The sequence below is a fragment of the Molothrus ater genome, chromosome 11, assembly GCF_012460135.2.
Source record: "Molothrus ater isolate BHLD 08-10-18 breed brown headed cowbird chromosome 11, BPBGC_Mater_1.1, whole genome shotgun sequence".
NCBI classification, from domain to species: Eukaryota; Metazoa; Chordata; class Aves; order Passeriformes; family Icteridae; genus Molothrus; species Molothrus ater.
The window spans coordinates 17,120,371-17,135,147 of record NC_050488.2 but is presented as its reverse complement, the minus strand read 5'-3'; the positions used below and the strand labels follow the sequence as shown (position 1 = coordinate 17,135,147).

The 14,777-nt window shown below is 44.0% G+C and overlaps 1 protein-coding gene across 9 annotated transcripts in view; it reads left to right on the top strand.

Annotated features, from left to right (window-relative positions):
* FOXP1 (forkhead box P1) overlaps positions 1–14,777 on the top strand; it is a 375,365-nt gene that overhangs the window by 287,393 nt on the left and 73,195 nt on the right. For 5 of the 9 annotated variants that reach the window (XM_036390831.2, XM_036390828.2, XM_054516004.1 and 2 more), the window contains 2 exons: positions 12,142–12,279; positions 13,367–13,456. In XM_036390831.2, the coding sequence (XP_036246724.1) occupies positions 12,142–12,279; positions 13,367–13,456 (228 nt within the window). Of the gene's footprint in view, positions 1–1,412; positions 1,492–1,819; positions 1,878–12,141; positions 12,280–13,366; positions 13,457–14,777 lie in introns of those variants that run through there. The other 4 variants (XM_036390836.2, XM_036390832.2, XM_036390833.2 and 1 more) reach the window with 3 other exon arrangements.

The following is a 14,777-nucleotide window of genomic DNA, read 5'->3' as shown; positions in this document are numbered from 1 at the left end:
GTACGTGTGTGCTCAACTCTGCACAGATATAACACGGAGAAGTCCTGGCTGTTCCCATGCCCTGTCTGTGCTGACCTGCTCAGGGCGTCCGTGCCCCTTTAAGAGGCAGGCACTTTCTGATTCATGTAGGCTGTTTCTGGCAGATTTAGGGTCTTGCAAAAGATGCCCTTAGTCCCTTATTAAATATTCATAAGAGGGTGGGGTCACATTTTTGTGACCTGAAAAAAATCCCATTAATAAATTTGTTATCTGACACGAAAACACTTTAGGGTGGAAAGCAATCCGTATCGCATCCCATTTAACATCAGATCACAAGTTGTCAGTAAATTGGGTCCTTTGTCTTTGCTTCTTGTGAGGTTCTTCAGCAGCATCACTAATGGGGCTATTGTCTGACAGCCCCGACTCGTGCAAATAACGGGAGGTTCTGCTGGGAATGGTGGAGGGCAGCCTCTGTCTGCTCTTGTTCTTGCACGTGAAGTAACCGAGGAGTTACTCTCTGCATCAATTTTGTCTTCAGAAACTATGTGAAAAGGTAAAAAAACTGTAATTGAAATAGGGGGGAGAGGTTTTACCAAATACTGCTGCCTGAGATGAAGTAGTTGGACTCGATGATTTCTGTGGGATACAACTCAGCATATGCTATGGATGGGAGCTTTTTGGGGAAGGGAAAACAGGGCACCAGGTCTGTGGCAACCCCTGGGTTAGAGAGCGCACAAACAGGGGATCGAGTTTGGGTTTCGTCTGGACAAGCATTACTTGGAGCTCGCCCGCCTGAGTTTGTGAAGCTTATTCTGAGTGAGGCGTACCGCACGTTTGAGAGGTGCCCCAGACCCAAACACAGCGGCTTTGGGGCGCACGGAGGTCGAGGCTCGGCTGCCTTAGATGCGTGTGGCCGTGGATGTCCCCGGGCAGGGCTGGCAGGGGGACTCGGGTACCGCTGGTCCCCAGGCGCGGCCGAGGGAAGAAGGGGGAGATGCTCCCCTTCCGCCGCAGGCCGGGAGCTCTACCCCGCTTTGGTGCAAACTCCGGTCAGAAGCACCTTGTGCTTGTTTCTTTATTATTCTCCGTTCTATTTTCCGATACCGAAATCCCGGGGTTGTGCGGCAGAGCTGTCGGGCAGACAGCGGGAGAGCGACAGCCACTTTCCGCGGGAGACGGGAAAGTTGCGGGGCGGGCAGGGAGGCTCTCGCCCGGGGCGCAGCGAGCGCGCTGTGCCGGCGCTTTCCCCCGCCCCGGGGTCCGGGGGGGGTGTCCAGCCGGCGGTGCCCGGGCGGGGGGCGGGGGCGGCCCGCGGGGCGCCCCGTTCCGGGGCGGGGTGTGCGCGGCGGCGCAGGGCGGGGCCGCGCGGGTGGCGGCGCGGCGGCGGCAGCCCGCGAGCAGCGCGCCCCGCACTCCGCCCGCGCCCGCGGAGGCTCCGCACCGCTCCGCGCCCGCCGCTCCGCCAGCCCGCTCCATGGCCCGGCGCGCCGCACGCCGCCCGCCGCCGCCCAGGTGGGTGCCCCGCGGGGGGATCGGGGGCGGGAGGCCCGCGCAAAGTGGCGGAAAGAGCCGCGGCGGCCTGGAGGAGCCGCGAGGTCCCGGCTCCTCCGCGGGAGGAGGAGGAGGAGGAGGGAGGGAGGTAGGGAGGGACGGCGTGTGCGCCCCGCTACTCGCCGGGGTTTTTTAGAAGTGATGAGCGGAGCGTGTCGCCTGGCGCCTGTCGTGACAGTCGCGGGTGCGCGTAGTCGGGCGGGCTGTGCCGCAGCGCTGGAGTTGGGAAGAAGAGCGAGGAAAGAGGGAAAGTGCACGGAGCCGGATAAAACACAGTGTCAGGTTTAAATGTCAGGAACCGGGATCGCTGAATGGATTCGCTAGTCAATTTACCAGGGGGAAATTAAGTGAGTGAGCTTTGTTTTTGACATTGACTGGTGCTGTGAACCCCGGCGAAATGGATGTAACGGGATCTCGGCGCAGCCGGGCTCGGTGTCAGCGTTGCAGTGCGAGTGAGCTGAAATTTCGAGGGTGGTGGTGGCGGGGAGGAGGGAACCCTTAGGAAGTGGGTGGTAAGTTTAGAGCAAAGTGCATATACACTCTTCCTCTCTGCGATTAACTCCTTCAAGGCCAGCTTGTTTCCGAAGGCGGTGAGAGTTGTGATTTGTCCTTGTGCTGGTGGCAGGGAAAAGCCCCTCGGTAACGCGACACTGTCCTGTCTGTGCGTGTGCCGGCGTTCGACACGTTACCATTTCATATTTTTAAATAAAAACAAGTTTGGTGGCAGGAAGTGTGAATCATTCAGGGTGACCAAGATCTGTTTATGAAAACCAAACGGTTGGATTTATTCTAGCAGTGAGTGTTGAGTTGTGAACTACAATAAATCGCTGAAGTTTATTTCTAATAAAAAGTGACTTGCGTATGCTAGTTTGCGTTTTTATAAATAAACTTAAAAGTTAAAAATCTTTTCTTTTACTCTGATCGTAGCTGATTCTCATGCCTGATGCTCCCGGGCCCAATCCTGGAATGCCTTGTGCATGTGCAGTAGCTGTAGTAGGCGAGGAGGCTCTTTACCCTCCTCTCCCCCCGGAGCTGTAAGCACCCTGCCTGCTAAATTATTTTTTACCAGATAGAACCCCTCGTAAGTGTGTTTAATGTGCAGAGCTTTCAGGCATCTCGCACATCTTTTACACCAAGTTGAAAGGCATTTCTGTTTGCTTCTAAAAGTCACGGCTACAGCACATGTGCACATGTGCGTATGTCATTAGAGTGTGCTTCTGTCTGGTAAAGAAATGGCTTTTGTTGATTGTATATTTATTGTAGTAGCAGCCTAGGAAGTCTCTAAAAGCAGGCTCTGTCCTCTCCTCGCAGCCAGCGGAAAATCTGCTGTCAGAGGGCTTTCAGTGATCTCCTGTGGCTACGTCCAAAAAATTTCATTGATAAGGCTGCAGAGATGAAACCCGAGTCCTGCCTGAACAGAGTAGCTGCCTTGGCCTAGACTGTGATAGAGCTGAACTGCAAACTGATTGGTCTGACACTTTATAATCAAAGTTGATTTATTGTTCATTAGTAGTGCATTAGCCCTTTCAGGCAAGACAGTTATTTGTGTAGTGGCCTGTCAAACAAAAGACCGCTAGCACCTGTCATTTCTAAACCATGAGATAAGCAAGCAGATATTAAGATAATGCAAATAGGAATACAGTGGAATGAGGTAAAGTTCTAGCAAGTTCTCTGTAAGAAATATTGTTTTATTTAATGTGCTCATGCTTAGCAAATAGAGGAACTGGATTATACAGTGAAGGGGTTCTCCTGCACCAGGACCGACAGGAGGAGAAGGCGCTGGGAATGAGCTGGGCGTCCGTGGCTTGTGGTTTCAGAGCACCTCGGAGGTGAGGAGGTACTTGGGGCAGATAATGAATTGGGGAAAGCCAGTCACTGATACAGAAGGAAGATGTAAATGCTGTTTTGTAGCCTTAATTTAATATTGTTTGATTTTGGTTTTAGTGTGAGAGCAAGACTTTTTGTGCTTTTTTCCCTGACTCCTTCCTCCTCTTCCCAATGGACAGATGTCATAAAAGGATGCTCTTACTGGCAGGGGTTAATTATATGAAAACTTGATGACATCACAGCAGAGCTGTGAGAATGTCAAAATACATCTGCTGCCATATTCAGACATATTGCTCTCCCTCCTCTCCCCCTATATCAGCTCCCCTCCCCTCTCAAAAGGGAATGATCTCATGACATAAAACAGAAAACAACACAAGTGTCAAAAGAAAACAAAATTAGTGAACTTTTGTCTGCCACCATAGAAACGAGGATTAACTTATGTTATTCCAGAGCATGGAATGGAGACTATCTGCATGAGGATATATAGTGTATTGTCTTCTGTGAATTTTCATTTGACAGGGATTTTGGAGGCTGTGATCTTAATTAAATCTCAACTGACTCAAATAATGCATCTAAAGGCATGCAGTGTTGCGTAACCTTGCTGAGTTGGTAAACCATAAATCATCAGAAAGCTTATGATAGGAAGGGCTGCTTTGAAATTTTTTTTGTTTGCTACAGTTGGTTTGTTTTTTTTTCTGAGTCTTGTTTAACATTCAATTTACTGTGCTGTGCCATTGTGCCCTCCCTTTTCTAAGCACTGTTATTTTTGCTTTAAAAGAAAAAAAAAAGCTCTGAGACATGCTCTGACCAGTCACTCAGCTGAACTAAAGAGAAGTCATAAATACAATGGGATTGACAGGGAAGAAATAAAATCCCTGCGCTGTTCTTGCAGGGACCTCAGTGCTCAGAGGAAGGTGTGGGTGCCTCACGTTCTTCTGGGGCTGAGTGAGCCCTGCACACGTTTTAGAAGTGTAGCTCTTAACCCCACGCTGAAATTGGTGCTGGGGTGTGAACAATGATCAGACTCCACGGTAGAGGGGTCACAGATGGATGATTGTACTGATGGACGGTGGGCTCTGATGTCTGCACGAGGGGAGTTGGTTTTAGTTGTGTGCAAGAAGAAAAGGGTTGCAACAGTTGTGTGGAGAAGGATGAAATGGATTTTTAGGCGTTGAAAGCGAGGTAGGGCAGTCAGAGCGATTTCTTATGCACCGTTTTAACCTGACAGTGCTCAAGCACCCTTGTTGCTTGAGGATGAAGTTGTTTTTAAAATCCTGAAATTATTATTTCAGTACAAAATGCCTTGGTTTCTGTGTCTGTGATTACATGCTCCAGCAGCTGAAGAAAGGTAAGGGGAGAAGGATTTTTACATTCAGAAGTTTAAGGAGTTTCAAAAGCTCCTGTGCTTTTCTGCGCTGTATTTCGTAGTCTTTTAGAGCTGCTGTAGACAAACGTGAGCTGGGAGGACACAGCACTTGGATTTACTTTCTATAAAGGTTTCTCAGTAGCAGGATAACTTACTGGTGTTGTTTTTCTCCCCTCTTTGCTAGGGAAAAGTGGTAGCAGGGGTAGTTTTATCAACACCTGCAGAACTAGATTGTGGGAAAGTCCTGACACCATAAGCTAAATTTGTTATTGTTTGGTGAAAGGCTTGGCTGGTTTTAAGCAGTTTGTTTGTTTTATTGAAAGCAGAACTGCATTACTGGAAACTACTTTGCTGTAGTTCAGTTAAAATGTTCTGTCCTGTTTTGTTTTTATAAGGTGCTTACTTGTTCAGCTTCGCTTTCCAGTTAAAAGGAAAGGGAAAAAAATCCACCATATACTCATCTGCAGATTGAAGTGGCTGTGTAGAGATTGGGAGAGAAGCAGCACTGGCAAATATCTCTGCCCCAGCAGCCTTTTTTTCTTCTATTTTTTTTTTTTCTTTTTAACCTTTCCAGTGCGGTTTCCTGCGCTAGCAGGAGGATCTGTAGTCTGTATTGAAGTTGAATGAATGTTATAGAACCCAGACTGAATATTGAACAAATTAGTGGAATTGCTAATTGTTCTGTGCACTAGTTTCGGACGGATTTGCCTTCATTGATTAGGTAAGATGCTCTGTTATTTGGGAGGGACAACAACCCCTCCTCCCCAAACTGACAACGGGTTTTAATTTTTAAGCTTTATCTTGCCCTTAAATCTGAAACATCATTGTTCAAATAACTGAGAACAAGGTAAACCAACAACATCAAAAAGGTCGGCTTCTGTGATTTCTCAAGGGCTTGTTATTTTGTACTTTCCAATTCTATTTGATGTCTTGACAAAACAAGATGACACAAGGGAGAATACATTAAATTTTGATTTTCATCTAACCTGTTACAGTAGTGGCAGCTTAATTTCTTTTACTTTTTACCGAAGACGGCTTTTTGCACAATTACTCTAATTGCCACACCACTTTATGAGAAGGTTTCTTTGCGGGTTTCCCATTTGCCTTGATTTTGTGAGGCATTTTTTTGAACGTGCTTTGACCTTTAACACGGCGAGCTGGCTGGTTGGAGTGCGTCTTCATTAGAAGTAAATCAGTGAATGGCAAAATTGTCAAAGAAGCAACTGATGTTTTCTCATTAGAATCTAATTTGCACCGTTGTGCTTAGCTGTGATGTTCAGCTGTAGGTGTCTGCCATAGGTGTGAAAACCTGCACATTTTTAAGCAAATAAAGTTTACAACTGTTACCAAGGCGTCACTTGGAACCAGAGTGGCAAAGCCAACCCGAGTGTTTAAGCAGAGCTCTGGTTTGTGTGGGAAATAAACAGCATGATTTAACCAGGTGGATTTTTTTTTTCCAAGAATCACTAATTTTTTTTTTCAACTGGCCACGACACTGTACGTCATCTCAAATGCCCTGGGTTTGAAGAGCAGGCAGCTATGGATTTGATTCTTGCAGGAAAAAATAACTAGGGATGTAGAGGGGGCTCATCCTTCCTAGAAATCTGTTGGGAGTTGCAGTTCTATAAATCTGCCCTAAGAAAAAAGAAAAAGAAAAATCTCCTCTGTATAACACTTCCCTTTCACTCACATGAAATTCTGGGCATATTAAATGTTGCTGGTTCAATCATGGTCTTTTATTATTTAATTAAGCTCTCCATAATGTATGTATGAATTAATACACAAATGTAAGGAGACTGACACCATGATCATTCTCAGTATATTAAGGGTGTTTGGGAGAGAGGGTTTCAAATGGTTTTCAAGGGCTTTAGGGGTATTTTGGATGTTTCTAAGCAGGATTGCTTTTGGTTTATTTGAGGCTTTTTTGGCAGAATATGTTGATCTAACATTTCCCTTCCTAAACTCTGGAAAAAAATGCAGGGTTTTTTTTTCCTTTTTTTCTTTTTTTAGTTTTAAAGTGAATCATTATAAAATCACCACTGTTTCAAACCATGTACAGCAGGTTATATAATTTTTCCCTTCGTGCTAGAGATGGAAACAAAAATGGTAACTTTTTAAAATGTGAAAAATTATTATGGTAATCTCAAGCTTAAAATCTCACTCATCTTTTTAAAGGGGTATTTGGATGTGTGTGTGTATGTTCTGGTTTAGTTTCTATTTGACAAATGTTAGATGTAGAAAGGATTTAATTTATGTAAACTTTATATTTTTATGCAAATTAAATGGGTATTTATTATAGCAGAAACAATTATCCTGGCACTTAGTGAGAAACCTGGTATGCATGAGAAGTGGAAGATAAGATCAGATGTTTCATTCTGTAAACAAATACGAAAATATTCCTTTTTTTCCTCAGCTAGAAGAGAATGCAGGAGACGGCAGACATCCTGACATGCCAGGGAATGTCAGCATAGCCCATCGTTTTGCTTTCTGTGGGTCAGAAGGAGATCTTCACTCCTGATAAAATACGATAAACAAAATTATAATAATAAAATGCTAATTTAATTTTAAGGAGGTTTTTTTCCCCTCTTACAATAGGGAGTTGTATTGTTACAGAGAGCACAGTTATGCTAATGACAGACTACTTAGCTGATTTTACATTAATATAATAAACATTACCTTTCTTAATGTGCTGTGCTGTATTATGGCAAAAGAACTAAGTCTAAAAGTGAGATTCCATTTCGCATAATGAACCAGCACTGCAGTTCCTGCGTGAATAATTCCGACAGTGGCGTTTGGTGTGGGGTTTTGGAGGATGAAATACTGTGTCAGAAGCATTTTAGTCTCAGGATGGAAGCAGGTCCTGCCTGCCTTCAGCACTTCTTACTTTGCTGGGCTCTGCTTTGGCTGGTGGCATCGTGCCTCTCTGCTGCCAGGGTGTCAGTGCTTTATCTTCTCCTGTTTTGCATTGTTTTGCCTGAATTTCTTTTTTGTATTTTTAATATATTGCATTTAATATCTTGCTAATAGGACAGCTCAAGTTCATTGTTTGGTTTTGTCTGGCCGTAGCTATTTTTAACTGTAGTTCAGTATTTTTAACTGTTCCTCAGCGACTTGTTCTTTTCTGTGTTCAGCTGTTTTGCTCCGTTTAACTTTTATCACAAAATCTTTAACCGAAGAATTGCCTGTTGGAAATCCAAGGTGCCTGGTATGAGGGCTGACTGAAATCAAGTTCGAACATAGATTGCAGGAGAAAAGGATTTTCTGGCAGAGTTATTCTTTATGAATTAAGGAAATCCTCCCCATCTTCCATGCATGCCTGCTGACAGTTAACAGGACTACAGCCGTATCCAGCATCGGAGGCACGGGGTGTGAAAATGGCATTCTTCTTTTTTCCTTTTTTTTTTTTTACTTCATACAAGATTAAACTACTTGAAATTATTTAGCTAGTATTTAATTATATTAATATCACCAAAAATGAGGGAATGGAGATGATTAAATAGGACTAAATCATTTTCATCCCCGTGACCCTTGTCTGGGTTGTGTGGAGGAGTGACAAATGCATCCCTGCTGTAATTTCGTGGGGAAGTTAAAGGGGAGCTTGGCCCTAGTTTGTAGAAGTTTCCCTTGGTCAGTCTTGCCAAAATAGGGCGTTTTTAGGGCTTGAAATGGGAGGATTTCAGAGGGCACTGTGGGGCTGGGAGGGCTTTGGGGGATGCCGAGGAGCAGAGGCAAAACCCTGGGAGAAACAGAAACAGTGAACGAAGACAATTGTGAGTATTAAAGACATTTTTTGCCGTTGATGGTATTAGCATGTCAGCAGGTCCATACTAGCACAGCTCCCAAAGCCAAATTGCAGCTGTATTTTTACCTTTGCTGCCAGGTTTACATGCAGCTGGGTATCTACCACACCCTATTGTTATCAGTCAACAATACCAAAAGTAGTTCATTAATCATATCAATAACAACAATCATGTTTCAAGTGCAAAACAGAAATAAACAACTTGAAAGAAAAAAATAAAAGATTGATTTCTTCTCTGCATGCTAACTTAGCATTCTTTAAATATATCTGCCAGTAGTTTAATTTGAACTTCAACTCCCTGAAGGCAGTAAGACAGAATTATTTTAGTTCTTCATAGGCTGCCTTCTGTGATTCATTGTTAACTCATAAAACATGCTCATTTTCATGTACTTAAACAGTTAAGTCATTTTTAAAGTTGGTTTGTAATTTTTTTTGGCAACACATTTAAGTTGACATCTGAGAGATAGAAATCTAAAATTAATTTATAGCTCTCGGTTTAGGTTTCACTTACTATCAGACAAAATATCAGAAATAAATATTTTTTATCTAAGATAATGTAAAGTATATTGCACAGTATCTAAAATAAAGTTTAGTTTTGACTGAGTACACTCAGAAAGGGACCCATAAATATTAGAGAGCTGTAGTTAAGAACTTACATGACTGTTTTAAATACTATTGATTTAAACCACTGGCTAGATTTTATGAATCAAAGTGTAATTTCCAAGCTTTGGCTATATTTCTCATCACTAAAGCACTCTCTCTTGTGTGCCTTTAGCAGCTTTCCAGACATTCAACACGGGATTAAATGATAGTAGTTACAATGATCAATAGGTTAAGACCGGTACAATCACTCTTACCGCTAATGACCTCGGTAGTAATGGGTAATAAAGTGTGGGCTATAATAGCCTATTGCTGGTGCTGCATGCCCTTTGATTCCTAGTATTACCAGGGACTAGCTACATGGAAAAGTTGGACGTTGGGAGTTAAGAGAGTGGATATATAGGCCATCATTCTTAACTATTTAAAGTCCCTCAGACTGTATGTGTGCGCCCACACTCGTCCGGGATGTGTGTTGTAATTTTTAACACAATAGTTTCTGGTTCATTTAGATTTGTTTGTGCAAGGTTTCCGTAAGTTGCTTTTGTGATAAACTAAAGTACAGGCCGTGGCTAAATGTGGCTGTTAGCTGTGTTTATAAATGGAAGGCAGCACCTTCTTTAGAAGAGCAGGTGTGGTGTGAAAATGTGGTTTCAGATGGTAAAATGAAGTCAAACGGACCAACGCAAACTCGTACTCCGTGTACTTGTACTCTGTGACTGTGTGCAGTACATACATGCATTATTTTTTTTCTTTCTGCTTAAGTGCTTCTGTTCTAGCAAGGAGTGTGCAGCAAAGAGATTTGTTACTGGAAGGTACATGGCCAGTTTTCAAAGATAGGGCCTAATCGCCAGATCTGTCCCAAGATAAACGTGCAGAGAGGCCATGGAAGTGAATGGGAGTTGTCCCTGCCCAGCTGACGGCAGAATGCAGCCCTTTGGATTAATCACCGATGTGTAGGGTTTACAGCACCCCACCCTATTCCTGTCTGCATCCCTGCTTGTCGTCATAAATCTGACTGAAGAGTATTTGTCTTGTCTATCTTCCAAGAAGGGCACAGAAAACATACTTAAGCATGCTTCCTCTTCTGTTTGCTTGGTCCAGCTTCAATAAGAGGTAGTACAAACCCCAGGGTAAAGTAAACTTCTCTGGGGATGAGAATAATGAAGGTGAGTCACGCTTTGGGGTGAAGATAGTGATGGCAGGATTTAATTAAATAATTCTCTGCTCCCAGAAAAGTTTGTAAAAGACTGTGGATTAAGATATTCTGAATTAATGGGATTACCCATCCTGATGACTCAGTGTCCTCAGAGCTGGTCCTGCGTGGCAGGGTGGTGGCTTTCCCATAGGTACAGGGACACGGCACCATGAGAGAATGGCCACTGGTTTTGGTGTTTCAGGTGTTTGTCCCATAATTAAATCTCCTTTTGCCCACCCCATCAGTGATGTGGGAGCATGCTGTGCCACGGGGAGTGCTCAGAGGACCTCGCCATGTCGGCATTAATGCGATGTCATGGGATGATGCTGGGCTCTGCTCAGGCAAATGTTTTGGAGGCAGTGTCTGGCCCTGGCACACGACATGTACACAACAACACGGGGAGGTGTGCGCTGTACATGCGTCTGACCTTCAGGAACCATTTTTAGTTCATCAAGATTAGTGATGCTGAGAAATCAGGACATCAGTGCATAATGACTGTGAAATTAGGAATGAGAGCTTGCTATGCAAATGACAGGACAAATCATGTGAAAAAGTCAAGATAAACTGCATATTAAGACATTATGTTACATAAAATTAATATTGCATTTCTCTCTTGCTTACCACTACACTGGAGGTTTTTTTTTTTTAAACTCCTTTATCTTCTGATCAGCTATTGTCTGCTGATTTTTTTTAAAAGTGGTGCACGGAAAAAGTGCTAAACATATTATTAGCTTTTATTGTAATACATGAGATGACAGGAGATCCTTTTTAGCAAAGTATATCCTTTACTGCTTTTAGTTTTGTGCTGTCATGTGTTTGATTTAAAACTATAGAAAAGTAAGGTGCTTCAATATTACTGTTAAAACTCACATGGGTTTTGTCTTTTCCTCTATTGTTTTTTTCCCCTCTTTTTCTTTTCCTTTTTTGGAGTGGAGGGTAGAGGGGTGGGTTTCTAGGGAAATAGTCTTCTTGCGTTACTGGGACTGACAAAATGGTTCTCATGTAGTCTACAAATTAAACACAAGTGCAGTGATTATTTTGAATAGCTAAATTACATTCTAGAAAGCTTGCAGAATTCATAGCATTGTCATTAGGTATCCGCTTGAATACAATTTGTGTAACCTTGGCCAAGACAGCCTGTCATTTTAATGTCAGTGTTTTATCTGAACAAGACATCATCCTTTCAGATACAGTGTACAGGTTCCTTGCAAAGATGCCCGTGCAGAAACGTGTTAACAGTTGCAAATATGAAATGCTATCAAGTTCATCACTGTAGCTGTTTGTCACTGAAATGTCATGGAAAGCGGCTTTTAATGGTATCTCACATAATATGAAAGAATTGAAGACATCTGTATGCTGGGTGAATATGGAATGGTAAAGACATCGTGGTAGGGCCTTTCTGTAAAAATTGCATAGGAGTCTAGTGCTGTTATATTCACATCACTGAGCCTTCCTTCAATTTTCTGAAAAACCTGTCGTAATAGGGTCTAGATCCCATCAGCGTGGGATATTTGGCTGTTGGATTTCTCTACAGGAGGCAAGGGCTTTCTGGGAGGGAAAGGACCCAGATGATGATTTCTTGTAAAAATAAATAAATCTTTACCATATTACTTGTTTTAAGGAATTTCCATCCAATAGTGTTTTGCAAAAGGGGAATTTAGTCACCGGGAAGATGTGGTCAGAACCTGTGTGCTGGCCAGGGTGGGCTGTGAGGACTCTCACCTTCAGCCCCCTTGATGCCAGAATTGGGCTCCCCTGGCATGGGGATGCTGGAGGAGCTGTGGGGATGTGCTCTGACCCTCTTTGTCTCCTCTTGGCCTTCAGGTTCCAGTGTCAGTGGCTATGATGACACCTCAAGTGATCACTCCCCAGCAAATGCAGCAGATCCTCCAGCAACAAGTGCTAACTCCCCAGCAACTCCAAGTCCTGCTCCAACAGCAGCAGGCACTCATGCTTCAACAGGTAATTGTTTCCTTAACAGCTGCTCAGGTGGCCCCTGTGGATGCTGGAGGCTTCACCTCCTGGAACACTCTTGGGGAAAGAAGCTGCCCACATCTCAGGTCTGAACCTTGGAGCAGCCATGCTGTGAGCTGCAACGACTGCTCTTTTGTTTTTAATTCTAGAAATAGCTACTGGAAACAAATCCAGAGAGCAGTGCTAGGAGTGTTTCCAAGATCAGCTAAATAATACAGATGCATATTTAAGTGTCAGGACTTCGGCAGATGTCCCTGTTGCTTTTGCCTGCATCCCTCAGAAGGCTTGGTGTGCCCTGACTAATTGGAATAAACAAGGTAGAAGGGCCATACTTCCCAATTTAGACCTCGTTATTTCCATCTGGAACCGTAAAGGGCTGTGGAAACAGAAGTGGAGAGGTTTGCAAGCCTGTTTGATTTCAGCCAACATATGCTGGGCTGTGTGTCAGTGCTTCTTGCAGCTCGTGGTCCTTTCTCAGCTGGAAGCTGGCCACCAACAAGCCCCGAGGCTCTGTTATCACAGGGTTTGGCACAGCGGGGTCTCAGGGAGCCCGGGTGGGTGTCAGCATCCCCCCAGCCCGGCCCTGCCTGCTCCTCCTGGCTCCCAGGCTCCATCCTGCCCGCAGCCGGAGCGCTGCCTGCGCACAGCACATCTGGGGAACGGGAGGAGGAGAGTATTTCCCAGGATGTCTATGCATGTATTGAACAACACTTAATACAGTCAAACCCTATCATTTAGAAAGCATGTGTGTTTCACAACAGAGATCCGCCAGGCTCTCTCAGCAAGGGCATTTTGGCTTTGTTGTTACAATCAAAGGTCATTCCTTGCCTTATTTTAATTAGTTTGTGTAGAAAATGGTATGTTTTTCATCAGTTCATTTTGGAGATTACTTTTCAAACGATAATGCCAAGAATAGTCAGTGTGCACTGAATTTATTGTTGAGTTTCAAACTAAAGGTCAGACCATTACAGATAAAAGGATGCTATTTTTCAAATCACAGTTTGTGTGTTACACCAAAAGGGACACTGAATTGGCTCTCCACTTTGTTACTTACCATCTTTCCTTTTCTTTGTAGCAGCAGCTTCAAGAGTTTTATAAGAAACAACAGGAACAGTTGCAGCTTCAACTTTTACAGCAACAACATGCTGGAAAACAGCCTAAAGAGGTACAGACAATACCCATTTTACTTTCAAACCACAGATCCCTGGGGACTGTCTAGTGGCTATTAAACTGTCATTCATCTTATAAATGATTGCACAACTGAACTGACTCTATCGGGCCTCAGCTTTCAGATTTAGAATTATTGTCCTGTTTTCGCCTGTGTTTTCCTGTGCTTTCCATTTGCTCGCTGCCACATATTTTATAGCAGAGGACCAGGCCTTGCTGTTTGGTATGAGTCCTGGAGCAGGCATCTAGACTTGTATCTTGGGAGAGTGCTTTGGGGAGTTAGTCATGGTGGAGAGGGGAGGGGGCAAGGCAGCAGGCCCAGATCGCTGCTGTCCTCTCTAAACAAGGCAGAATTCCGAGAGGTGTTGAGTTTGGGTTTGCACTTTCCAGTCAGGGAGGTTCTGGTTGCACATTCCTCACATTGGAGCACCATCAGTGGTGACACGGAGAAGAGGTGGCAGGAGACCTTGCTCTGATGCTGCCGTGGTCCATAACTGGAGGGGACAGGCCAGGGCAAGTTCTGCCTGTCCTTTAGATACGCTTTCCTTCCAAAATACCTGTCACATCCAAAGCTTCATTGGTTTTGGTGTGCTTAGATTTAATTTTCCTGCATTACATTTACTTTAAGGTGCTGAGCCCACCTGATAAGTGTGGAGGAGTCTGAGACTTTCCTGTTTAATCTGACATCAGTGCTGGCTTAGGTAGATCCTAGAAAGCTGCCTCTTGCCGCGAGACACTGGGTGATGTCCGGTGACAGCGGCTGCGCTTGTGTCACCTGACAAGGGGTGTTGCTCAAAGCATGCAGCAATTTCTGCTCCCCGTTCCCCTTGAAATTTCGGCAAATCATGCCACCTGTGCCAAGTTTCAACCCAGAGTGAATTTTTCCAGCTGAGTTATAAACCCCTGAAAACAGGGGGGTTTATAATGGAAACGCTGACACAACCTTAACCATAGCGCGCTTACGGGCGCCACTATAATAAAAAGGGAACAGATTAAAAAGTGTCTAAAATGTAAATCTAAAGGACTAACAGTAATTAAAATGGAAATGGCACAGGGAGGGAAGGCATGTAATTGTGAGATATCACTGTGCAGAATGCTCTCAGCTTTGTTTTGCTGGCTGTTTTTCTAATTCAGTAGGGCTTACTCATCAGTGGCAGTTCAATGCGCGTTAATGACTCTGGGATGCAGGCATCACTCTGGACAAAGAAATGATTATTGTGCGGTCAAAAGAAGTTCAAAGACAAGAAGGGAATTTCAGTTTTTTCCTTAGAGATCCACATTCAAGAGCATATAAATTAAGCCAAATGTTAAAAACCACA